Here is a 27,582-nt window from a genome sequence, read left to right as displayed (position 1 = left end):
CGGAAACATGTTTTCCTGGTTTGACACATTAAAAATCATGGCTCTCTCAGCGATAGGATTCATCCTATTTCTCATCTGTCTAAGAATTTTTATTGCCTGTAATCCTATCCCACGGATTAAGGAAAGCTTCAGACGACGCAAGCAATCACGTAACGTGAGCGAAAGTGATGGTCAAGAAATGGATTCCATGATACCAGAACCCTGCTACAGCGCTGGAGGAGGAAATGAAAAACCGTTCATTAGGGAATTTGCGCCTTTAATGACGTCAGCAACAGAAACACCAAAAGAAAACCTTACGTCGATAAACACCCCGAGTGCACCAAAGAAAGGAAAATTGTATCCTATCGAAGAATTAAAATGGGAAAACGAGCAAAACAAGGAATGTACGGGAAGTCACACGACATGAAGCTATGTCGTTGGCTACGGAATGGTGTGGGAGGATCTATGCAGATGTACTCCAGAAGACCATTTAAAACGCACAATTAACAAATAACGAAAAAAAAAAAAAAAACAACAAAAACAAAAATCATAGATGTAGTAAAGGATTTTATTTCCAATCAGTACTTAAAAAAAAAACAACAAAAAACAAAAAAAATCATAGATCTAGTAAAGGATTTTATTTCCAATCAGTACTAAAAAAAAAACCAAAAAAACAAAAACAAGAACAAAAACAAAACCATAGTGAAAAAAAAAAGCACACCGACGGAAAGCAAATCAATCTTCCTCAGAAGAATCATTCAAATGATTCAAAACAGCCAATCGGACTTGACGGTGCTCAAGTCGTATCTGGATATCGGAATACGTCAGCTCCGGATATATGTTAGAAACCGAAACCGAAGGATGATAAATATCATCCCCGGATTCTGCCCACCACAAGAACCGTATGGAAGAATATCGCGAAGTCCGGCGTAGCCAGGATATTCAATATAAAAAAACAAAAAAAAACACACAATAATAATAAATAAATATGAAAATATAACAAAAATAACAAAACAATAAAGAAATTCCGAAAACAAGAAAAGGATAACACAAATGAACAAAAACACGGACTTACTTGTAGTAGAAGTCGTTGCACCAAACAGGCTGTACCACAGATACGGGAGCAACGGGAAAGGAAACACCACTTCGAACCGTGTTGAATAACTCTTCGAACAACTGCACATCGGCAGTCGTGAAGCGACGATATTCACAACACGGATTTGGAAACATCACCGGGTGGAAAAGTGAAAAAGCCATTCTAATTTCAGCAAGATGCTGAAAAACGAAGTCTAACGTATACATGATGACGGAAAGTGGGGGATTCAATAAACAACAGCAAAGACAGTCAAGCGACAACTGAAGAACAAAGCACACGCTACACCAGACTACTTCGATCGCCTTGACGCAATCTTAAAAAAAAAAAAATAATAATAATAATAAAAAAATAAAAATAATAATTAAAAAAAATAATAATAAAAAAAAATAAAAAGGGGGGAAGAAATAAAATTCCATAAACCACTCTGCAAAAGAGAGAAATCGTGTACGAGACTGAAACTCTATATAAGGAGGAGTCGTTAAAATCTAGCATTTACATATAAGGTAAGAAATTTTTCTTAAAAAGGAGGGATCAATTAAACAAAACATTCACATATACTGTAGAAAAGCTTCTCAGACTAGAAGATAGTTAAAAGACAAAGGACATATAAAAAAAAACATTGTCATTCAAAGTAGATTTCTTTAGTAGATAGTCGTAAGCAACCTGGAGTATGTTAGGGGTGGGTACTCCAACTATATAACAGACAAACAAGCAAGAAAAAATTTTTAGTTGTATTACCAACCTTCCACGGAAAGATACATAAAAAAAAATGAATCAAACCAAGAAAAACGAAGAACTATTAAATGTAGACTGGAGTGATGAAATCTTGATGACTTGGATTGAAGAAGATACCCCGCAATTGGAAATAAGTGAAACGCTACCAACAGGAAACGACTGGGAAGACGAACTCTTAGCTAATCTAATGAGTAATGAAGCTAAAGGTGAGATACAAATTAATGCGAACGCAAGTGAAAGTATGCAGGTATCAAGGAATATAAATATGGAAGAAGACGTAACAAGATACATCAATAGTGACAGAGATTGTGAATTTATGCAAAAGAAAAGATACAGCAATAGTGAAAGCGATTTTGAATTTATGCAAGAGAAAAGTTCTATATCACCATCAGAAACGGAAGAAGAAGAAACATCATCGAGTAAAGTGGGTTACTACTACAGTAAAATAGAAAGTGACTTAGACCCATCGTCGTCAGACAGTGAAATGGCCGCCAACTGTAAGGCAGTAAGTGTAATCTACAACGAAGAACAGGAAACTTGGTCATTACCAGTTCCCTTAATAACACAAACGGCCTACTGTAAAAACTGTACGATGAAAACATTCCCAGCTTTGGACACGGAGATGACACGAAGAAGAATCGTCGCCATAACGATGTTGATGAAAGGGGCCGTTCACATACTAAGTAGTGGGATTTTGGCGGATTTTTACCCCCTTCCCTCCCCCTTGTAGTAGATTGAAGTGTTCTTGCTGACTCCCCACCTTGAAATTACGTAGTAACTCGCTCGACCCCCCTAAAAAATATAGGCCTATATATATTTCGAAACTCAATTATTTCTGTATTAAAAAAGTAAGCATTCTTTGTATCATTTTTGGTACAGTGAAATATTGAAAATTAACGATGCAAAGTATTTTTCTGGTTGCCAGATTCTACTTTTTAACGGATTAATAATACAATTTAAACTGTTGATATAGGTCCGGTTTTCCCGTAGGATTTTGTTTAGACATTCTTAAGTTTCAATCCACTCACAAACGAATTTCAAAATACCATAACAGTCGACTGCTCATGAGGAGCTTTCGCCAAAAATAAACAACGACAGCGTTGCCAGCTTAGGAAAAAAAATTTTTTTTTTTTTTAATTGGAAAATTTTTGAAAATTTGTTTCTACTACGTATCAAATCCCCGGGCTCCCCCCGTAGTATTTTGAAGTAATTTGTCTGACCCCCTCCCCCCCCTAAGCCCACTACGTAGTATGTGAACGGCCCCAAAGGAGAATTCAACTACAATTTGCTGGAAGTATCAAGAGAAATGATCAGAAACCACCTACTAGAAGCAAGAGAAAATGGGAAAAACATAAAACAAATTCTGGACACTGTTTTCCCCAATGGAACAACATTATTACACGGGAGTGTGATAAAAGAAAGATATGTTCCTCCAATACGGAGCTGATAGCAATATTTACGAGGAGGGGATGACAATAGCACACCGAGCAGCAGCGGATAATAATGTCCATTTACTCCGTATTCTATCCCATCACGGTAACACATTCAACATCCAAAACAGCATGGGAGCATTACTAGTGGCTATCTCAATAATATGGAATGTATTAAATATTTGTGGATGGATCGAATTATTGTGCACCAAACGCTGGATGAAGAAACAGTGTTACATTATGCTGCTAAATATAACAACAAATTCTTCGCGGAAGTATGTCCAGCGGAATTCATCAATAGGAGATCACGCACATCAAAGGAAACTGCGTTGCAAATAGCTGTAAGGTACAGGCATACAGATATTATAGAAATATTGTTACGTCGAGGAGCTCGAGATGATAACCTCAATACGGACGGAAAATATGCACAGGACTATATAGATGACGAAACTAGCATTCGAAATCTATTCCGAAAATTCCGAGTGCTAAAAAGAAAAAACAAGTGTACCAACAGCCAGACATCATCTAAAGGAAAATAACACCCAATTATTTTAATCAGCGCAAAATGTTACCAATGCTACAATAGTTTAGACGCTTCTTATAAATATATAATATGGCGCAATTCAAGTTGCCTTCCTAAGACCTGAAGTCTGCACACAAAGGTGAAATTGGAGGACCAATTTATCCTGCCGCACAGGGGGGAAGGAATGTAACGAGCCAACTGCATTATTTACGCTTTACAGAAGATGGCAAATCTGCACGGACATTGAGTGTACGCAAGGTGTACACCAAGGCAACGCCCACATGACCAAGTGACCAAACGCCACCGCCATCTAAGCCACACCCACTGTGCCACTTGCAATTCTCTATAAAAGCAATGTTATTCGCAACAATAGTGAGAATAGTGTCATGCTTCTTGGTTTGGTTGTATTGCTATTGTAGAAGTCAAATAAATACACGTCTGGCAAATCTTAAAAGAGGTAAACTTGTGTAACGAAGGCCTACACATATATTTACTCAACATGCCCACATTTTATGATCTTATGCTACTCCCTTTTTCACTTATGATATCCACCTTTTTCCTTATGTTAACGTTTACAATTCGTATCGTATTTCCTGTTTACTTCCTTGAAACGTTGTTTGTCAATCCGGAGATGAAGTCATCAACGCTTTTAGCTGACCTCGATGAACACCTGCAACTGATGCGCATATCGCACAATAAATAAACAATCAGTTGATTGGTTGCTTACACGTCATAATCAATCAATTAATAAAACATCTCTTGATTGGTTGCTCGTGCCGAGTTGCGACAGGCCATCAGTGTCTGTGACCACTCCCGAAATGCGAGGTTTCGTGATGAACCCACATTTCCGACAAACAGAGTCGTTCGGCAACTTCCACAACGTTTAGACGCGGAAACTCTGTCGGTGCAAATTCTTGAATTTGCTAGAGTCTTCTCACAGTTCTGAAACGTTTAGTAGTCGAATTGCTGAGTGTTAATATCTCCGCTTCCTATCGTTTTACCAACGTGCACTCCCGTAACGCTCGCGCTACATCGGTAAGCTTCCAATAATTTCCTTATTCTGTTTGTCATTATGGTTTGGCTCGTTATTCCCTTTCTTGTCATATTGTATGTCCTGTCCCGTGTAATTCTTATGGCCTTAGTCAAGTAAAATACACGTCTATCATTGTGGGTAATTCGCCTCCGAGTTCACTTAAATTCCTATTCCAAACAACATTTAATTCTTTGTAGTACTCAACCCCCAAAGGGATGTATTACATAATGGTGGCAGCGCTTTTTGAACTCAACCACAATGAATGATGATGTTATTACTGGCGGGTCTAGAATTCCACGAACTCCCATACAACCCAGTGTGCCCCAAATAAATGTTCCCCGGCCCAGTGAGCTAACTGTTGCTAGATCGCTTAATTTTGATAAGTTGCATGTTGAACCCCAAATTGCACCTGATACATGTCCAGCTTGTACCACTCCCAAACCAATTTCTGAACCGGCTAGTAAACCCGCTTCTTCCGCTGTAAGTACACAACCATCTAGAGTTAGTTCTCAGTTAAGTAAGCTTAGGTCTAACGGTGCGTACGAAGCCGTAGCTCGTCTTGATCTTGTTTCCAGACGGAAACCCAGAGGTAGTTTTGCCTCTGGAACCGTTTCAGAGGAGCGTTCACCCTCTATTTTTGCTAGAATTGCTGCGCGTATTTCTCCAGCTAAGTCTCCTCCAAAAGTTTCGCCTAAGTCTAGTTCAGTAGCAAAAACTGTGTTAGGGTTTTTCACGAGGAACTCCCCGAATGGAAAATCAACTGAACCTGAGCCTACGACATCTATTCAACAAAATCAAGAACAATCAACAGAAGATATTCCAGCCCAAAACCAGCCAGCTTCCGTACCTAATCCTTGCGATCAAGAGCCTGAAGGAGAGAGAAGCGGACTTTCAGTCGACCGATCCGAAGACCTGGGTACAGCTAATTTGGTTGATTCAAGACATCCGTCTATCGAACCACTATTTACCCGAAACAAATCCAACGACGGTGTGTACAGAACCAACGATTCTGCTGAGACATCTGACGTCGATCCTACAGGTGAAACTACACGCACAGGTGAAGAAGACAACCCAATCGGAAGCCCAAGCGTCCGTGCTGACATCGATCTTCAAATCACATGCGAGAAAATTCCTGATATTTCTGCTGAGTCAAATTCACTGCATCACGGAACTGCAAGGCGTGACACCACAGAAACACGAGACAATCTTAGCCTCGTTTCAGAATTTTGGAACTTCCATCAGACACCGAGAAGAACGCTACCTACATCTAACGAACGAAGTGAGAGAGTTATCCTCCTTCTTGGAAGTGCAGCTACTGACCCATCAACAGTCGTTCCTGATAGACATCCGCAACCTAATCTTCTACCTGCGGGAGCTACGCCTGCTGACTCCGTTGGAACCGCTAATTCCGGAAATCAACTCGTTGCTGAGGAAATTGGACAACTTCCCGGGAGCAGTCAACCCGAACAATGTGCAGTTAGTGGAGGAGATCAAACAAACACTCTCCCAAATCAAGGTCCGATTGCAACGGTTCCTACCATCCCATACGGCGGAGGACGTACCTCAACAACCCGCGGCCCAACAACCAGCACACCGTCAAGAGGAGAGGACCGTTCGACGTCCACGACAGGTGCGATTCACCGACTACCGCCCTATTCGCTTCTCCCGTCGTCGATGTTCGACCCGACGCCCACGCATACTTATTACGCCACCCAGGAGCGTCGCAGACGTTACAGCGAATCTCGATCGTCTACGAGCAGCATTTCAACACAATCTCACAATTCAAGACAGGAGAGCTTAAGAGCGCAAGAAACAAATCCTAAGAACATGGCTCAATGTCCTTCCCCTAGTAGAGCAGCTACAGCTAGAGATCTTGATGATCTCCAGAATAATCAGCATACCTTTTACCGTTTGCAATTACTTCCCTCGTTTTCCGGAAGTCCACTTACGCGTTTCGACTCTTGGCTAGAATCTTTCGAAGCTATAGTAGACACATCAGGATGGTCAGGAGAGAAAATTGTCCAAATGCTTCGTGCTAAGTTAACAGACAGAGCTTTTTCCGTCATTCAGGCCATTTTGAAAGATCTTCCGCATGATTATGATTCGGTCAAAGAAGCTTTGCTCGATCATTTTCACGGCGACGAAAATGTTGATTTATATCTTAAGAAATTTAACAAAGCTAAGCTTAAGCCAGGAGAAAAGATCGTTGATTATGCTTTTCGACTTCAGGAAATTTTCAAGCGTGCATATCCTGTAGCTCACTCTGAGAAGTCTTTTGCAATCATTTTAATGCAGAAATTTATTGAAGGCTTAGATTCCAAACTACAGACGAAAGTTAAGTATAAGGACTTTAAGGACTTTGGCGAATTAGTTACTTCAACACGGACGTATGCTAGTAGACTAGAAGCGTTAGAAACAGATCGTGAAAGGCAGGAGTTTATTCGGTCTATTGATGGCACACATGGCACCAATAGCGCATAATTGACAGAGCTTAAGCAAATGATAGTAGATCAGAAAGAAATGATGATGAAGGCAGTGGCTAACGTTCACCATGAAGACAAGCCTGTTGTGGAAAAGAAAACTGAAAGTGAGCAGATTAGGGACGTTCTTAGTGAACTCGTGCAGAGCGTAAAGAAACTCCATCTCAATAGGAAAGACGTCTCATATCCTTCAAACACAGAGTATAGGAAACAGGTCTCGTTTCAACCGACTTTAGCTAATCAGCAAGACGGTAACGTGAGAGCACCACCGCAGCGCTTTAATAACAATAATGGAAATAGACAATTTGTAAACTCCCAAAATAGTTCTAAAAACAGTAGTCCGCCAGCCCCAAGACCTCCAAATGATTTCAATAATGAACCTTTACAGTCGTCGGTTGTTTGCAATTTTTGCGGTTACCGAGGTCATATTCAGGCAGATTGTCGCCGTTATCAACGTCAAGGACTAGAACAAGCTCAGCCGCCTATTTGTTATTCTTGCCGTGACATCGGGCATAGATCTAACAGTTGTCCTAAGTTCAGAAACAATAATAGACCTAACATTCCCGGTTCTCCTCAACATCAGGAAAACCAGTAGGAATCAACTGTAGCTTCGGGTCAGTTGATGAAGAGCCTCCTCGCAAATCCCGACAAGTCGCAAAATTAACAACAATTACGAATGAATCGACTCCAAGAATTCCGTTAAAGATTTTCCAGGTCCCGTTCCAAGCATTATTCGATACAGGTGCGTCTAAAAGCATTTTACATGAACGTTTATGTAAGAAGTTACCCCCTAGAGGTCAGGCGATCTGCAGCCAGCTTGACTTCGATTTATATGATGTAGGAGAAAATAAGTTACATACGCTGGGAAAAGTGACTCTGCCCGTTGGATACGGGGAGACAATTTTACAACAAGAATTTATCGTTACAAACGGTGTTTCTGAAGACTGTATCCTTGGATGGGATGCAATCCAGAAGCATGGTTTTCAGCTTGATGGAAAAACAAAGAGTATTTACTTAGCTAGAGATGGGCAAGGCCCCTCTTCTATTTTAAATTAAGCCCATCGAATCACGTGAGCCTATTGTAATTTCGGAAGTCGACCCGGAATTTCAAGCACCGCTCTCTCAATTATTAAATGACTTTCACGACTTGTTTGCTTCAAAAGATTCAGAACTAGGGAATACCAATCTCATTAAACATACAATTGATACAGAAGGAAGAGGCCCCATTCGACAACGCCCATATAGAGTTACTAATAATCAAAGGAAATTATTGGAAGATAAAGTGCAGGAGATGCTAGATGCAAAGGTCATCAGATACTCGCAATCTCCATGGGCTTCACCCGTGGTGCTTGTAGAGAAAAAGAATGGAGAAATAAGATTTTGCGTTGATTATAGGAAATTAAACAGCATTACAAAGAAAGACTCTTTTCCCATGCCACGCATCGATGAAACTTTAGACAAATTATATGGAAAGAAATTCTTTACAACCCTTGATTTAGCTTCCGGTTATTGGCAAATTCAAGTTCATGATCCAGACATCGAGAAAACAGCTTTTGTTGTGGAAAATAATCTTTGTGAATTCGAGAGAATGGCGTTTGGTTTGTGCAATGCACCTGCCACGTTCCAAAGGCTAATGAATTATGTACTGAGAGACGTCTTAGGAAATAAAGCGTTAGTTTATCTGGATGACGTCATTATCTTTTCAGATACATTTGAGAATCATTTAAACGACATTCGAGAAATTTTTAACCTTTTAAAAGCAGCCAATTTAAAACTAAAACTTAATAAATGTCAATTCGCTAAGCGTTCAGTAAATTATCTAGGTCATGTTATCTCAACGGACGGTATTAAACCCGATCCGAGTAAAATTGATAAGATCGTTAATTATAAAACACCAACTTCTGTTGAAGAAGTCAGATCATTTCTTGGACTTGCCGGATATTATAGAAGATTTATTAAAGATTTTGGTTCAATTGCTAAGCCGTTAACCCGATTAACGCATAAAGATCTACGTAGGAAACCATTTGCGTGGGGAACTGAGGAACAGGTTGCCTTTGAGAAGTTACGCAATTCTCTAGTAACTCCCCCAGTTCTTGCATATCCAAATTTTAACGAAAAATTTTTTCTTTTTACCGATGCGTGTGAGTATGGAATTGGAGCAGTATTATCGCAAATGCAAGATGGGCAAGAACATCCAATAGCCTATGCTAGTAGACAGTTAACAAAAGCCGAAATGAAGTACAGTACCACAGAAAAAGAAGCGTTAGCTGTAGTTGATGCGATTAAATACTTTCGACATTACTTACTAGATAAACCTTTCGAGATCATTAGTGACCATCGACCTTTGCAATGGCTTAAAAATCAGAAAGATAATAATGGTAGCTTAGGTAGATGGGCTATATTATTAGCCGCAACGAATTATGAATTGGAATATAGGCCTGGACGTGTTAATCAGAATGCAGATTGTTTATCCCGTTTAAAAGTTGCTAGTATTCAACCATTACCAAACAGTTCTTATATATGTCAACGTATGGATGTAAATCGTTTAATACCACGATACGAGACAATGTTGTGGAAAACGGAACCTTGTCCCCCAATTGAGAACCCCTCCGATTTCGACAACCGATTTCGCAAGTCAATTGCGACGCAAACTCAAGACCATGACATTACCATGGAAAGTCAAGATCATGAAGATATATTGGCAAGTGCTGATTACGAAGATGACACAACGCAAACAACTGATCATTTTGAAGATGTAAATGTATCTCAACAACAAGCTGATGTCATCAGCGTTCATCGTCCTTCATCGGAAGATAATATTTCTAACACAGAAGAATCAGACAACGAAACACAATCAGTTCAACATAACGCAATTAACGAAAATGACTCCGCACGCGCTGAAGTTGAGGCAACCAAGAGTTTGCCATCCGAGCCAGAAGGAGAAACGCCAACTGAGAACCCAGAACTACCCAATTGCAATCCCAACCGGACAGCTTTGTCTAACAAGAATGGAACACGTCAATTACGTATTTGAAGACAATCGATGAGAAAAAATTTCTTTCTTCTATTTCTCTCTTTCTAGTCTCTTGAAATTTTGCTATATTCTGTTATTCGCCTATCACTTTTTATCCTGTCTTCTTTTCCCTCTCTGTATTTCCCCTCCCTCTTCAAAAGCGTTGCAGCCTCAGTAGTGTTTTAAAATAAAAAGCGGCAGAAATAACAATAAGAATAGTCTCCAAATAGATTAAGTAATTCAACAAAAAAAGAAAGGAAAAAACATATGGGATAGGAGGAAAAGGAATAGAAAAAATATATAATGTAGGAAAGAGATATAATTCAAACAATCAGTTTAGGTTAAATCATTAGTTCAAGTAGTCTCAAAAATAGGAGGTTCTTTAAAAACATATAATTATATATGTTTCTAAGGAATAAGATATATTATAATATGATAATTTTTTAAATCCGATAAGACTTGGAATTAAATATATAATTATATTGCGAAAAATTTTGAAAAAATGCAAAAGCCGTTCGTACACGGATTGATTCCAGCGCCAGACTGTCCCCTAGCCAGAAAGGAACAAATCTCCATCGTCAGTAGTCAGTTCCGACAGCCAACTCTTGCCACCCACAAGAGTTACACGGCCAACGGAATTGACAGCTGAGAAGAGCGCGAGGCGACCATGTACAAGAAGGGGGTGGAAATGCCACGATGGAAAACCACCGTGACCCACCTTCCGTACATTGGGGCCGACGCACATTTGTTCCCTTTTACAAGCTTCCCCCGGGATTTGAACCCGAGTGCCCACGCGTCGCAAGCGAGCTTGCTAACCAACTATCTTTGCATGGGGTACAAACTATGTGTATATCCAAGCAAGTCATTCCATCTCGGACAAACTAACTTTTTACTTATTGTAAAATAAAAAGCTCCCCGTTAGATAAATAAAAACCTTACTTAACTAAGTTCATCAAGTTATTTGTCATTTTTAATCAATAAGTTCTTATTTTCTAAGTTAGACTTATTTATTTCCAGAATTGACATTCTCATGCCATCTAGCGGTAAAAAAAGTAAACTAGAAAAACGTCATCTAGCGGTCGAGTTTTACACTACGAGTAAAAGTACTAATACGCATAAAATAATAGGGAAATTATATTGGCATTACCGTAGCAATCCTTTAGTCCCGAACTCTTCTTCTATTCCGCCTGCTGTATTCTCCTTTCAATTCTTTTCCTTTCTTCTTTTTCGCTTATCTTTCACTTTAAAAACAAAGAAACTGACACTCATCAAAATGGCGACCTGTCTTCGCCTACGCACTTGTTGTTATGCGATGCTTCCTTCGACACATCTTCAACCAGCCTCCGAATGATTGTCCGTTTACACAATAATAATGAACACAAAACTGTTTTATTCAACATTGTATTTGATTAAAAAAAAAAAAAAAAACATACATAAGGGAGAGAGGGTTAGGAAAAAATATAATAAGAAAAACATATACATCAATAAACATCAATAAACATGAAAAAATTAACAAAATATATATTCAAAAAAAATGAACAAAAACAGTGTCAAAAAAAAAAAAAAAAAAAAGAGAATAATAAACAATGAAACACTGATGAACCTATAAACAAAAGGAAAAAAAAGGAGATTAATTGATGAAACGAAAAGTGAGAAAAAAAACAAACACTCACTTACCTCTCTTCCGTTATAAAAAAAAATCATCATATTTACACCTTGTTTTCAAATGAAATGTATTTCTTGTGTGAATGCAATTGTCAGTGCATTAATTACTTTATTTCGATTGCTTACCTTAAAAATGTTTTTATTGTCATGTCTTTCTTTTTCCCTTTGTCTACCTAAAAGTAATATTTTGAAAAACTTACCTTTACGTTAAACACTGTTTGAAATTTACACTGTATCCATATATGTGAGTGAATACTCGACAAGGTATTACACATCACAGTAGACACTTAACACACTTTACACATTTGTATCCAAAAAATCTACGCGTAGTTTGACACAAAAAAAACAAATAAAATAAAATTAAATAAAATTAAAAATTAAAATAAAATAAACAAACAAAGAACAAACAAAGAGAAAAAAAACAAAAAAAAAACCAAAAAAAACAAAAAAAACAAAAAAAACACAAACAATAAACAAAAAAACAAAACAAAAAAAACCAAAAAAAAAAAAAAACCAAAAAAAAAAACACAACAAACACTAACACACTGTTTCACTTGATTCGATTCCTAAACAAACAAATTCGAACAAAACAAACAAAAACAAAACAAAACAAAACAAAACAAAAAATAAAACAAACAAAACAAACAAAAACAAAACAAAAAAAAAAAAAAACCAAAAAAACAAAACACAACAAACACTAACACACTGTTTCATTTGATTCGATTCCTAACTAACAACTTTTCTGTTTTCGTTCTTGACGCAAATGCGTCATTGTTCCATTTACACTACGCGTATAGCAGCGCCACCGCTAGCTGCCACACCCAACGCGAAATATATATTTTATTTTCCTTTCCTTGCTACAGCTTTTCCCAATGTTCCAACGTTGAAAATATTCTAAGTCCCTTTTTCGCCGTCGGCAATCTATTCCGTCTTATTCCTTTTTATTCCCCTCCGTTTTCCCCCATTCGCACTTCCCCTGTGTATTGGACTTGCGCGTGACCTTGACAGCGCCAAGCATTTACCGCTACATTTTTCAATGTTTTATTTCTTATCCGCGCTCCTATACGAGTGACATTTTCGTAATTCTTTCTTTTCTATAATTAAGATCTTTTTCTCTTCTTTCTGATGATACCAAATTTGCCCCAAATTGTTGCTTCCTTCCAGTAGAAAACTCTGTTAAATTGAAAGGCCCTATTTCCCCTATCCCTGTTGCCGTGTCACCGTTAAAGTATAGCCGACGGAATGTCTTTTACCCTTTTTAAATCCATGAGAATATTTTCCTTTTTCTTCCCCACATTTTTACCTTTTCTTTTATTGTTCTCATTTACTAGTTTTAAGAAACCCACATGATAAAGTTGAATATTTGGCCATAAGAATGTTTCCATTTTTATATTTCCCTGTGTTGTTTTCCGTATGTTTCGTGTGTAGTAATGTCGTCAATGCCGTTACTATTGTAACTGTGTCTTTTCTACCTACGCGCGCGCGCATTTCAAACAACCGTATGCGATTGCGCTGAGCCTTTGAATATGGGAATTATTCAATTTCCTGATGCTGATTGCAAGCCGAAAATGAATTCCACGAGTGCTGTTCCAGTGAGATATGTTGTCTACAGTGATGAACGCGCCGCAGTGAAATTTCCGGGTTTTATTTGTGCCAAATGGAGAAATATTCACCGCATGACTATGAACTTTTTCGGTCAAACAGTGATTGTGCCTGAGAAAATTCCTATAGACACAACGGCTTCTGAGTGCTATAAAATGATTAACACTAAAAAGTGTGAAGGTTATGAAATGACTCTTTCGGATGAGAAGTATGTATTTTCGCATGAACCTCGATTCGACGGTTACTGGATGCGAACCGTCGATTGGGAAACTCTGAATTGTGCGCTTGAACAAGTACAACTGTTTCAACAAGTGGAAGATGAAGATTTTCCAACGCCGATCGGAAAAGCTTCCGCAACCGCTGGTACCTTGTCTCACAACCATCTAACTTTGTTTTGGGATACGACATACACCCATAAGATTCAACACGAATTACGTCCAGTTGAATCTGGAATCGGAAATCTTATGATGAAGACGACGAATGAAAAATATTTCCGCCAATTGGACGATGACCGTCAACTAGATTTTCATTTGACTCTTCAACCACCTTGCGACCCCAATCATCGAAGTTGCAACAACCGAACAACGACTTTTAAAATCGTCGGCCAATCAAATTTAGTTTTGGTAACGTGGCCTTTCGTTGATAAATCTCTATCACTCACCGCCGAGTCGGCGTCCATCAAGGAGAAGGCCCAACCAAGCGTCTCTGTTGAAACCACCTCACCATCTAGTGACCCCGATTTGGATAAATTGGCCAATAAACAATATATTCAAGATCGTGCTATTGATCGTGATAATGAATTAGCGCGTATGTTACAGACAATTGAGTGCGACGTTCGCAAAGCTAAAAATGAACGAGCAATTATCACCGCCCAATATAATGGTTGGCTCGCCGCTTCATTATTGAAATTACCTCGGTGTGCAAAATTGCAAGCTTTTGGACAAACCGCCGTAGTGATTCAGTGTAAAGCTGTGAATGCCACATTTGAAACCGTGATCACACCTTGTGGACCACAGCCAAAATTTAACAATTATACCATTAATCTCGATGGCTGGGAATTAGTGAAATTTTCCCCATGCTATTGGACGAATGGTTTCGTCAATTTCAACGATAAACCTTACGCCTTCCGCAACAACACTTGGAAAAGGATCGACCCGAATATTGTACCGCCGGAGCGTACATTTTCTCATTCCTTCCGCTATGAAGACGTGAAAGCCTTCGACTATGACCATCGCAGCAATCCAGCTTATAACGATAATTTACTCAACCACATGAACGTTGTAGTTGACATCGTAGCCGCCATGAATGAACAATCACCTGCTGATTTCCCATCGAATCATCGTCCTCATGCAGCTGATGTTCTACTGACAGCAGCAGGAGTCGAGAGATATACCAGCTGGTGAAAGGTCATCATAATCTCCTTGGTCGTCACCGTCATTTTCATCCTTGTTCTCATCGTCTTACGCATTTGCTGCTGTCTTGGCCTCTTCGGTATCTGCTGTCCTCCAATTAAAGAAGTTAAAACTTCTTATCACAAACATGAAGTCTGATTACGGGACGTAATCTTACGCCGCCCGGAGCGATGTAACGAAGGCCTACACATATATTTACTCAACATGCCCACATTTTATGATCTTATGTTACTCCCTTTTTCACTTATGATATCCACCTTTTTCCTTATGTTAACGTTTACAATTCGTATCGTATTTCCTGTTTACTTCCTTGAAACGTTGTTTGTCAATCCGGAGATGAAGTCATCAACGCTTTTAGCTGACCTCGATGAACACCTGCAACTGATGCGCATATCGCACAATAAATAAACAATCAGTTGATTGGTTGCTTACACGTCATAATCAATCAATTAATAAAACATCTCTTGATTGGTTGCTCGTGCCGAGTTGCGACAGGCCATCAGTGTCTGTGACCACTCCCGAAATGCGAGGTTTCGTGATGAACCCACATTTCCGACAAACCGAGTCGTTCGGCAACTTCCACAACGTTTAGACGCGGAAACTCTGTCGGTGCAAATTCTTGAATTTGCTAGAGTCTTCTCACAGTTCTGAAAAGTTTAGTAGTCGAATTGCTGAGTGTTAATATCTCCGCTTCCTATCGTTTTACCAACGTGCACTCCCGTAACGCTCGCGCTACATCGGTAAGCTTCCAATAATTTTCTTATTCTGTTGGTCATTATAGTTTGGCTCGTTATTCCCTTTCTTGTCATATTGTATGTCCTGTCCCGTGTAATTCTTATGGCCTTAGTCAAGTAAAATACACGTCTATCATTGTGGGTAATTCGCCTCCGAGTTCCCTTAAATTCCTATTCCAAACAACATTTAATTCTTTGTAGTACTCAACCCCCAAAGGGATGTTTTACACTTGGCTGACATAATAAATCAAGTGGCGATGTACGAAACGCTATTTTCTTTACTGGACACTGCACCAGACCAGACTGCACCTGTGCTGTTTTGGTGTTTTGGTGGACGTCAAAATGGTGACTGTCAACTGTTTTTAGGCGTTATCTTTTTCGTAACTGATAGTTGAATTTATTTGAAAAACAAATTGTTAAGAAAAAGGTTGTTCCCTAACTCCCTATTATTTTCCCTAACGCACTTAGCCTTACTTGGTGGCGTGTAGCTGGTCGATAGATAAGATACGCGTTTACCTGGATGAGGAGTCTCCCGCAGAGACGTGAAAGCCACATGCGGGCTACGGTTCAGGTGTTCACAATCGTAATCATCCACCGCTGCCGGGGCGTGGTTCACTAGTGCGGGATCCGGTATGTGGTGATGGTGATGGTGTTCCTACCACTGCCGGAAGATCCTCAGAGTATGTCCTATCTTTTCCATGTATTTTTATTGAAAAATGTTGAAATGAAAAAAATTGCTTCAACATGAAAATTTTTTGCGCTTTCTCACTTGGACCAAGTATTGCGCTGGTTGGAAAAAAGGAAAAAAACTGTCATGTTAAAGCAATTTTTTTCTTTTCAACATTTTTCAATAAAAATACATGAAAAAGATAGCTCTTTTCAGGGTCTATCGATTGATGTTTGTGTTTTTTACATGCATGTAATATTTCAGCCGCAATTAATTTTTTTAATTTAAAACTTTTTGCGGGGGGAGGGAAAAATAACCAAAACTGTCAAACTTTGGGCGCATCGTTTGGGTCTTAATATACGGCAAATCAATAAAGTAATACATAATTAAGATACCTTAAAACCTCCAGCATGTTTTGGTGTAAAAATTTACTTAAATAACCATAGTTTTGGTACTATAAATTACAATAATAGTAACCCCTTCCTTACACCCATTATGGCGGCCATTTTGATTACGCGCCTAATTCAAATATAAATGCAATCTACAATTAAAACCTAAGACGAAATCTTTTATGGCAGTGCAGGTAACCAATATCCAATCTCTATAGACTTAAGCATGACAAAACACGATAGGCAAACGGAAACAATTTTAGATTGTCCAAGCTTGCGCCAAGACAATATTAATTGTATGAGAGAGTATAACACGATCTTAACTATGTTGACCCTTTATTTCTCAGCTGTTTTAAAGGTAGGGAAAGAAACGACCTGACTGCTCGGCCTGCCGCCAGAGCCTCAGACCATTCTACAAAGTGTGACAACACACCACCGTAACAAACAGGTGTAACACCATGGTAACAAACAAATAATAACATGGGCCAAACATTGGCCATTACAACATTAGGCCAAACATAGGTCAAACAAAACATGAATAATAATAATAAACATAGGCCACAGACAATCCAAACTGGGAACCCTTATCTTCCGTGTCCGCGACTTCCTCTTAGACCATAAGGCCCGTTGCCAAAGGATCTGAAACAAAAACGGGACTCGGTCACTCGCACAAATAATGCGCTACGCCCGACCAACTTAACTGTAAATAGGGGTGGGTGGTGGGAAATTTACAGTTAAGATCGTGTTATACTCTCTCATACAATTAATATTGTCTTGGCGCAAGCTTGGACAATCTAAAATTGTATATCGATCGATAACATCGATCTTAACTGTGACTTTAAAGCCTATATGAAACTCAAGTAAAAAAACTAATAATTATAGTTACACAAAACCGGTTACTCCAATGGACCCGGCCGAAAGGGGACTACAACCATTAAATCTGAATAATACGATACCAATCGCTGTCCGGGATCAAGACTGACGCGGCAACTGACGGCCCTGGCTCCTTCTCGCGGTGATAGAATTTTTTAAACGTAGAAGACGACGCCCAGTGTCCGGCACTTAGGACTGAATCTAATGAGGCTCCCACCGCTACTGCTTTAGAGGCTGCTGCTCCCTGGTTGAGTGGCCCGAGAAAACACCAATGTCAATGACCCGAGTCTTTAAGTACATTCTTAATCCAATTCGAAATTGTCTGGCTTTTAACTGGGTTGTGTTGCCCAACCGAGCTAATGAAAAGAAGCTCGCTGTTCGAGTCCTTCCTGAAGCCCTCTGTCCTCGAAATGTAGCACTTTAAGCACTCCACCGGATCCAGCGGCTCATCACCTAGCCTTTCCAGAGAAAATGAATGAAGCGCTCCCGATTTCTGGGCCTTGCGGGGGCGGGTCAAAGAGAACGAAACCCGATTAGTCGAGAACTTGATAGACCTTTTATCGATCGCAGCCAAATCTGAAGCCCGGAAAAGGGTCGCTAGAGCTAGGAGAGTGGCTAGCTTCGCTGCCAAAGCCACTAACGAAAGCGAGGCGTTCTCCTGTGTCCTAAGATAAGACAAAACCACATCGACGTCCCAAGTGGAATTATATTTGGCCGACGGTGGCCTTCTGTTAAAGATACCCTTCATTAGCAGTACAATCTTAGGGTGTTGACCAACCGGGTGCCCATCTACTCGCTCTAGAACAGACGATAGGGCTGACCGATAAATATTTACCGTGCTATAGGCCTTGGATTTAGACTGCTCAGCCAAAAAGGACGCAACTACTGGAATAGCGTTGCACAGGGGATCGTGACTCCTTCCCAAACACCAATCTGACCAAATTCTCCAGCTCGAATCGTAAGCGGAATTTGTGTTGTCCCTGACCCCCCCCCCCCCAACAACAACTCGACCACTTCCGCCGAAAACCCCTGTTTAGCGTATCTATCCCTGACAACTTCCACGCGACTAGCCGGAAGCTGGGTACGCTGCACAGCGGGTGATTTTCCCCTTTGACCGAACGCAATAGCGACGGATGTGGTGCCAAAATCCGCGGTACATCGCACGCCAGACTCAACAGCGACGCGAACCATGGCTGGCTCGGCCACAGCGGGCAAATTAATACTACAATTGCTCGATCCCTTTGGATCTTGGTCAAACATTCTTGAATTAAGGAGAAAGGGGGAAAAGCATAGGCTTCCAGCTCCGTCCAGCTCAGCGTGAACGCATTGACTGCCCACGCCCGAGGCTGAGGCTTCCAAGATACGAACCTCGCTAGCTGACTGTTCCACGGGTTGGCGAAAAGGTCGACCGAAGTCCTCCATACTCTCGATAGAGCCTGAAAAACCTCCGGACGTAACCTCCAATCGCTCCAGTCCACTCCCCTGCGGGATTCCCTGTCTGCAATGGAATTTAAAACACCCGGTAAATGCTCCGCTTTCAAAACAATATTCCTCACCTCGCACCACCGAGCCACATCTAGCGCTAAATTATTCAGGGATGCTGAGCGAGTCCCTCCTTCTTTATTCACATACGCTACCGCGGTAGTGTTGTCCAATCTCAACTCGATGGTACAGTTGCGCCTAGAGCCCGCAAAGGCCATGAAAGCATTAAATGCTCCCAACATCTCAAGCTCATTGATGTGAAGATTCTTCTCTTCATCCGACCAAGACATGCCTGTCGTAATGCCTTCGCAGACCGCCCCCCAACCTGACAAAGACGCGTCTGAGCAGATCGACAACGTAGGTTCCGCCTCGAACATAGGCTTACCCTGGCAGGAGGCGAGATTGGATATCCACCACAATAAATCGGATTTCACTGGATCAGTGAGATCCACTTTCGTGTCCAGTTCCCCTTTGTAAAACTTGGAGTTGTTTATGTACAGCGACTGCACTTCCCTATAATGTGAACGCGCGAATAGAACGGCCGATGACGCCCAAGTAAAATCCCCTAACAGGCTTGCCAACACCCGCAGCGGAACGTTCCGCTTACTCAATATCCGACCACATCTCTCAACCATCGAATCAACTTTCTTTGACGGTAACCGAAAACTCAAGGTAACCGTATTAACGATGAGTCCCAGGAATTCCATCACCTGAGATGGTGTCCCCACTGACTTTTCCTCGTTAATCACAAATCCCAGGACGCGCAATAAGATCCCAATAAAACTGTATTGCTCCAAAATCTTCAACTCGCATTGATTTAATACTATAAGGTCATCCAAATAGATTACTACTCTGAAACCCAAAGTTCTCAAAAGAGCCACTACGGGCTTCAAAAGCTTTGTAAACGCCCACGGCGCCGACGCCAGACCAAAACAGAGACTTACAAACTGAAAGACTTCCCTGCCCACAAGAACTGTAAAAATTCGTGGAAATTCTCATTTACCGGGACCGTCAGATAGGCGTCCCTCAAATCAATTTTGACCATCCAATCCCTTTCTCTAATCAAATGCTTAAGGGTGGGCAATCCCTCCATTTTAAAATGTCTGTAAACCAGAAAACTATTGAGTTTCCTCAAATTAATGATCGGTCTAAAACCCCCCGACGCTTTCTTAATAATAAACATAGAACTGACGAAGCCGATCTTGCTAGCCTTGACCGCTGCTCCTTTCTGAAGTAACGCTCCTACTTCCTTATTTCCTATCGATAACTGATCGACATCCATGCGCGCGTTACACGGGAATTTTACCATCACGGGTGGCGTTTCAAAGTCCAACTCCAACCCGTGCCTCACTACGTTGAGGATCCACGGATCAGCCGAAATTAATTTCCAGGCCTTCGAAAAATGCTTAATTCTACCGCCAATGCATCTCTCACTAACTGCTAAAGGCTTAAGCGATAAGTCATAAACACAATCAATTACGAACCCATGATTGGCGTTGATCCAGCCAGCACTGCCGTCGAACTGCCGATGAGACGGTCCAGCCCCCACGTCGATTCGCTGGTGGGATGGCCCGGCTCCGTTACCAAAACGAGACGTTCCGCCCCCACCGCCAAAGCTCTCCGAGTAGAAACGCCCCTGGTAGCCACTACTCCGAGTACCATCCCGCGGCTGCTGCTGCTCTGTAGATGATCAGGCACGAAAATATCAAATTCTTTTAGAATACTTAAAATTCTGTCTTTGCTTTTGACTGAACACAGCAGCTTCCCAGAATAGATGTACTCAAGAACACAAAACAGTTCTTCAAAGCTCAGATCAATTGAGATGCAGACATCTAGGTCTAACTCACAATCAGGTAACAGGATGGAAAAGAACCGGCTGGCAGCAGCAAGAACACCTGTGTAAAATATTTTATGAAATCATTTCAAGAAATACAGCATTTTCTAAAATTTTGAACCTCATCCAATCATACTTCTGTTAGCACGGAGCTTGTTTTGTAAGCTGTGTTGTTCATTATTGTCATCTGGAGACTGGCAAAAATGTAACATCCTGAAACATAAAAAAATTCAGAGAATCAACGAGACAGACTAAAGAGGAAATTGGCAAAATAAGGTGGTGTATATAATACACACAGCACCCAAAGCTTGCAAAATCTCATTGTTTAAAAATAATGGAAAATCTAATTGTTGAGAAACAGCCATAATCATGTCTTACAGTGAATTGTTCTTTTTCCTTCCATCCATCCATCAACAAGAAATGATGCAGACATACTCCATGGTTAATTCCTACAATCTTAACTGGACCTTCACTACTCATTGTTTTTTTCCTTTTAGATGCCATTCCCATCCCGCAAAAGTGGCCATTGTGAAAACGAAGAACACGCTAATAAAAAAAAACTTTATGTTCAAATATAGCGTTTTTTTTTCACAACCCAAACAGTTTCCACTACCCACTACTAGAAGAGGTGAGGGGATAAGGATAACGATAGACGATAGCAACACTACAGTTAATCTATTGGGGACCCGGTATTTCATGTATTTGGAACATGGGGTGGTATCTTGTGGAAATCACCATGGAAGTTGCCAACGGCAAAGCGTGTCGCGGAACGTTTTCAATCCGAAAACATCATTATAACAAAGCCTTGCAGTTACCGTGTAAATTCTAATTTACGAATAATTTTCGAAAAAAGTAGCAATGTCATAAATGAACATTACGAGAAATTCAATAACGCATACGATCAATTCATAAGTAAATAAAAAAATTTGGGAATTCGATAAAAAAAACGGAACATGTTATCGACGTGGTCCGGCTAGCGACGTGCACGGGACCTATTTAGTTCGTATAATGTAATGCAAAAATTTTTTATGCACTAGAAAAATTTATTGATGTGTACAAACAATACGTGTATACAGCTCATAAATTAAAACTTACCCGTAAAATAGAAAAGTAATAAAAAAAAAATAAAAACTGCGGAATTGTTGTAAAACTTGCAGCATGATGTTTTCGGATCTGGAATCAAGGTATTTAAAGGTTCTGTGTACGATCATGGATATGTGGGGTGGATGTGTAAGGGATACATGTTATAAGATAGCCGCTGTATCCCGGGCATAGCATACCCATATCGATCGCCGAATCGAATCGATACACAACGTATCTGCCCCATACAGTCAACACTGTCGTTGACACTTTTGAAAGGTACGACTAAATTATTTTTTTATTAAGTAGATATGGAGAAACTAACTAATTGAACTAAATGTTAAATTAGTTTTGCACTTAGAGGCATTTTAGCTTTCTTGGCTGGTGCTGGATTTTGCTTGGATGAATCGCATTTAGAACTCTGAAAAAAATAAAAATAAATACCATCGGAAGCAAAAGAACACAACAGATTAAGTTTTGGTATTACATCTTGTTTATGTTTCCTATTTTGCTCGGCGACTGGCCTCTCCGGAGTAATGGATGCAAATACAAAATTGGAACCGACCCTTGGTGCCTGAACAGGTAACACGGATTTCATCAACGATGCAATTTCTGATAAATCTTTTTTACTTCTGCGTAAAAAAGATCCGCATCTCACCTATAAAATGAAAAGTAGGAAAGTATATAAGCGCTGATCTCTACAATGTGTTAAGCACTTTGTAAAAGTAACCTACAGTGTTCACAATGTTCGCCTTAGAATGCGTTGACTGCTTGGCGTTGGCAGTAGCAGCGGAGGAATCGCCTTCTGTAATTTGATTAATTGTTTTGGAAGCAGTGTTGATTTTCACCATTTTAGTTTGCCGGCTCATAACCAATGGCACTTCTTTATTCGTTTCCTGTACACCAAATGTTTGGCGGCAAAAATGGTTGATTAGTAAACTGAAAACATTTTACGTCGTTGGACGATCACCTGTTGCGACTTTTGTTGCAGGAGCCATTTTTCTCTATCACTGTGAATTTTTCTCCATGTGAGATCATCCTGTTCTTCAGCAGCTTCATCTTCTTCATCTTCTTGATTTTTTGGACGGGCACCGTCTCCCTCAGTATTTTCACCATCAGCCTGTTTCCACCGAAATTGTCTTTGCCTTCCACCGCCATCAGAATGCAAATCTCCATCTTCGAGAAAAAGCTCTTGAAAAAGTCGAACTTCACGCTGGTCTTGATCAAGCATTGTCTTCATATGGGCTCTTCCAACTTGCTCACGAACTTCGTTTTCATCAATATCCTCCTTATCGCCTTCCTCCTCCTCCCAGTCATCCATTTCGTCTTCTCGTTCGTCACCGCTGCCAACTTCGGAACCGGACAGTTCAGCCTCGTCTTAAAAAAACTCAGTCAGACCTCTAAATTCTCGTTCCTCTTCATGCATTTCCTCTTCTTCGACAAACGAATGGTTTTCATCGATAGTTTCATCTTCGTCATCTGACAGACAAACACGGGCCCTTTTTTTCACCTTTGACAGTGATTTTTCTTCTTCCTCTAAAAAAGAAGGCACAGTTCCAGGTTCATCAGCGTCATTTTCAGAAACGAATTTTGGGAGAGCACTACTGGAGCCATCTTCCTCGTCATCCTCATCAGCCATTGGAATTATTCTTGCGAACGGCTTAACTTCTTCATCAGATTCGTCATCTGCATTTTCAGTCAAACTACTTTTTTGCGTGTCTCTTCCAGAAAGCGAATCTACACGGTAAAATAAGTTAGCTAAGCATACAACGAAAAAACAAATCTTCGACACAACTTACCAGGGAATTTTCCCGAGCAGAGGGCCAATAGTTCTTCGACGTTTGAGGTTTCATTGTTTTGTGTGCACTTCAACTTAGGAATAATATCTTCTTCTTCAGCACTATCACTCACGTCCAGGTTTGGAGTGAGATCCTCAAATGAACTAGAACATCCGATTCCCTGAAACATTAAAATTGCATTACAAAATGAAATTAACGCGCCAATTAAGATATTTACTTTCAAACTAGGCTTCACATCCGATCTTAGGGTAGATGTACTTTGATCTAAACATGAATCCAGCTTTTTTGCAGCTACTTCAAAGTTGAGCGGAGGTTCAAAACCATTACTTTGATCGTCAGACTGGTTAGATGTTTGTACTGCTGATTTACTTTTGACTTCATCATTTCATCACACAAAGCTTGCAAAATCTCATTGTTTAAAAATAATGGAAAATCTAATTGTTGAGAAACAGCCATAATTCGACGTCGAATATTCCATTGTGCATGCATGCACGTTGGTTCACCTTCTTGATGCATCATATGTGTAAAAGGCAAATATTTACTGCTGAACGCATAAACACAGGACGGAAGAACACACGGTAAGTTGGTTGCTATGACGATTCTCCTTGACAAAGGCCATATTTGTTTGTTCTGCGCTTTGTATATTCTTTTCGTTGCTGTTCCGCCTTTTCATGCTATAGGCATCACGTGTGTTAGTACAAGCGTATCCATGTTGTCTGTCAGCTTCTGAACACTGCGTACATAAGATTCAACTTAACTGCAGTCAAAGTTGTTAAAAGTATGTTTTAATCGATTTCTAGGCAGTATTTTGTCTCTAGTGTTTGATCCGGAAGGAAGCTCACGTTTCATTTCGATTCGCACGTGAAGAAAAAAACCATCCAAGTGCAAAAAATAAACTAACAAAGAATTGGTTCATTGGGATTTGAGTATACTTCATATTGAACGTTTCTTTTCACTTACGTAAATGGATTGCCCATCGAACGGCTATGTCGCGTTTTAACGGATTAGCAAACCAAGAAAAACAAGGAATTTTCAACAGGCATTGTTTCGACAAGCCGAAAAATTGATACAGTACTCTTGTAAAATAGCCGTAGCCAATTTTATTTTTCTTCCACAGTTCCGAAACCAGGATACGCCATCGTGTGGAAACTCCCGACCGCGCCGACTCCGATTAGGGTGAACCGGAAAGAACAACGATGATAGGATAAACATGACGAGTCTACCAATCCTTTAACGAGCAAAGAGAGCGGAGGACTATATTTCCTTTGTCCAGCCAATTCTGAAACTGAAAGGAAATTTCGTTTTTCTCATTGTCAGTGCACCGTCATTTGAAAACGACAAAATTTTTGCTCGATTTGGAAGCAGTACAGCTGCTGGAAAATCGCGAAGAGAAAAGATAGCATGAAGCCGTACTACGTCTCCTCTATTCGTTCCATTTCATACCCGAACAACCACACACACACACAACACCCAGACACTTTTAGAGAGTTGTGTGTCTGGCAGAAACCGCAGCTTGGTTGTGGGAGGATAGAGAAAAGAGAAAAAAAAACCGTGCAACATCACTGGCTTCGTTGCCGTTGCTTGTGCCAGGGTTCCAGCTGATCGTGGAAAAAATGAATCGGCCTCTGACGGCCAACTCTCGCAACGAGGCTGAAATGATGTCGAAAGCCAAACGCCAGCAAACCATGGCGCAAGATCCACTTGGTGTGTACTCTCTCTCTTTTTCCACCATTTTCTACTTTGGATATTGAACTAATCTAGACTTTTTCATCGCTAATAATTACTTAAATTTGTGTATTTTTTTCCCCATCTTTCCATGAACAGAAAAACTCCGGTGCCAACTACTGTCTCGAGGTTCCACGGGTATTATCGGATTTGGCAAGCAAGTACCTAAAAACAACATACAATAATAAAATTTCGTTCTTTGTACTGCGCCTGCATGCCTGCAACCTAAGTGTTCTGTTACGGGTTGAATTATGCCTGTTTATCCTCCTCTCTGTAATTGTCAGACTATCACACCATAAGATCCGACTGGACTTCTAATTACAAAATGTGGTTCGATTGGCTGGCGTACAAATTCCAATCGGTTAAAAAGGCATCCTACACTGTATTACGTAAATACAAAGTAACGAACTCTATTAATTTAGTAGTTATTTGTTAACCTTTATTTCGAACATTGTCGATTGGCAATTAAATTTCATCAAGTTTAGAAGCTTTATCAACGTTTTTTTTTACGAAATTCAGCCGGGTTTCGCCGATTTTAAAGTTGTTAGATGCACGACCCGTTCGTCTAAGTTGGGCTGCCCGCGAATAAACGTCGTTGATAGCAAAAGGGGAATTTCCTACATAAAGGTGTTTAAGTAAAATTCAAAATCTAGATGTTCAGAAAAGTCTACACCAACCTGCAATGTAGTCAAGATCCAACGCATTCGTTTTGGTACGGCCCAAACGTGTAGCTCGTTGCTGAGCTTCTCGTTGATCTTCCACAAGGATCGGATTGCACGGTATTTACCCCCTTTTGGCATCGGCAATGAAAACTTTGACAAACGAATTCAAATTAGCAGAGATAAAACGGAATTGATTAACACTTCGCACTTTCTTGCCACGAGCTGTTAGCTTCTTTCTGCTGGAAATGTGGATCTGCAATGTACCATCTTCATTTAAACTAACAGCCACTTTTTTCAATGTCTGATTTCCGCATTTGGGGCAAAAAACTGAATAAATATGCAACGAAACATAAACTAATTGTTCGCGGTGGAAGTGACACGAACATACCTTTAGTTACGTTGCTAGTCGTCCGGAAACATGCATAACAACGAAGGATATAGGTTCGTGCTTCATGGATTAAGCGACCCTCAAGCGACACTACATGTAGACCCATTTGCATCAAGACGTTCTAAAAAACAATGTGAATTAATGGAAGATAAGACAAGCCTGATTCTCAACCTAGATTCTCATAAATATCCCTACCTGCATGGCAAAATCCGTTGTCAAGCAAGTGTAATACAACCCTTTGGGGGAGTTGAAGTAGGCTACTACAAAGAATTAAATGTTGTTTGGAATAGGAATTTAAGTGAACTCGGAGGCGAATTACCCACAATGATAGACGTGTATTTTACTTGACTAAGGCCATAAGAATTGCACGGGAGAGGACATACAATATGACAAGAAAGGGGATAACGAGCCAAACCATAATGACCAACAGAATAAGGGCAATTTGGAAGCTTACCGATGTAGCGCGAGCGTTACGGGAGCGCACGTTGGTAAAACGATACGAAGTGGCTTGTGGTAGCGAGAGCGGGACACGGGGAAAACAGACAGTTCAAAAGGGAGGAAAGCACGAGACAAAGTTTAAGACTAAGGAAAGAGACCGGTGCATGAATAAACTCACAGAATTAACACTCAACAATTCGACTACTAAACGTTTCAGAACTGTGAGAAGACTCTAGCAAATTCAAGAATTTGCACTGATAGAGTTTCCGCGTCTAAACGTTGTGGAAGTTGCCGAACGACTCGGTTTGTCGGAAATGTGGGTTCATCACGAAACCTCGCATTTCGGGAGTGGTCACAGACGCTGATGGCCTGTGGCAACTCGGCACGAGCAACCAATCAAGAGATGTTTTATTAATTGATTGATTATGACGTGTAAGCAATCAATCAACTGATTGTTTATTTATTGTGCGATATGCGCATCAGTTGCAGGTGTTCATCGAGGTCAGCTAAAAGCGTTGATGACTTCATCTCCGGATTGACAAA

The 27,582-nt window shown here is 40.4% G+C and overlaps 2 protein-coding genes, 2 long non-coding RNA genes and 1 pseudogene across 5 annotated transcripts; 2 read left to right on the top strand and 3 right to left on the bottom strand.

Annotated features, from left to right (window-relative positions):
- Positions 1-602: 602 nt before the first annotated feature.
- LOC123477530 lies at positions 603-11,634 on the bottom strand. Of its 2 annotated transcripts, XR_006652657.1 has the most exons (3): positions 11,437-11,634; positions 1,055-1,254; positions 603-863 (listed from the first exon to the last, which is right to left on the bottom strand). It is a non-coding gene; the product is annotated as an uncharacterized LOC123477530 (long non-coding RNA). The 2 variants fall into 2 exon arrangements; XR_006652656.1 differs by lacking the exon at positions 11,437-11,634 and having other exon boundaries at positions 1,055-1,337.
- Positions 1,760-4,020, top strand: LOC123477529. The gene is made up of 2 exons (XM_045180909.1): positions 1,760-2,475; positions 3,079-4,020. The coding sequence occupies exons 1-2, from the start codon at positions 1,845-1,847 to the stop codon at positions 3,255-3,257; spliced, it is 810 nt and encodes a 269-aa protein (XP_045036844.1). The 5' UTR covers positions 1,760-1,844; the 3' UTR covers positions 3,258-4,020.
- A 7,369-nt stretch (positions 11,635-19,003) lies between the features above and the next one.
- Positions 19,004-21,387, bottom strand: LOC116935930. The gene is made up of 6 exons (XM_045180907.1): positions 21,383-21,387; positions 21,084-21,160; positions 20,894-21,008; positions 20,058-20,804; positions 19,188-19,965; positions 19,004-19,129 (listed from the first exon to the last, which is right to left on the bottom strand). The coding sequence occupies exons 1-6, from the start codon at positions 21,385-21,387 to the stop codon at positions 19,004-19,006; spliced, it is 1,848 nt and encodes a 615-aa protein (XP_045036842.1).
- Positions 21,388-22,529: 1,142 nt separating this feature from the next.
- Positions 22,530-24,211, bottom strand: LOC123477527 (annotated as a pseudogene).
- Positions 24,212-24,353: 142 nt separating this feature from the next.
- Positions 24,354-25,964, top strand: LOC123477493. Its single transcript, XR_006652630.1, has 3 exons — positions 24,354-24,563; positions 24,627-25,530; positions 25,651-25,964. It is a non-coding gene; the product is annotated as an uncharacterized LOC123477493 (long non-coding RNA).
- Positions 25,965-27,582: the final 1,618 nt, after the last annotated feature.

This window comes from Daphnia magna, unplaced genomic scaffold (assembly GCF_020631705.1).
Source record: "Daphnia magna isolate NIES unplaced genomic scaffold, ASM2063170v1.1 Dm_contigs074, whole genome shotgun sequence".
NCBI lineage: Eukaryota > Metazoa > Arthropoda > Branchiopoda > Diplostraca > Daphniidae > Daphnia > Daphnia magna.
This window is presented reverse-complemented; position numbering and strand designations above follow the sequence as displayed.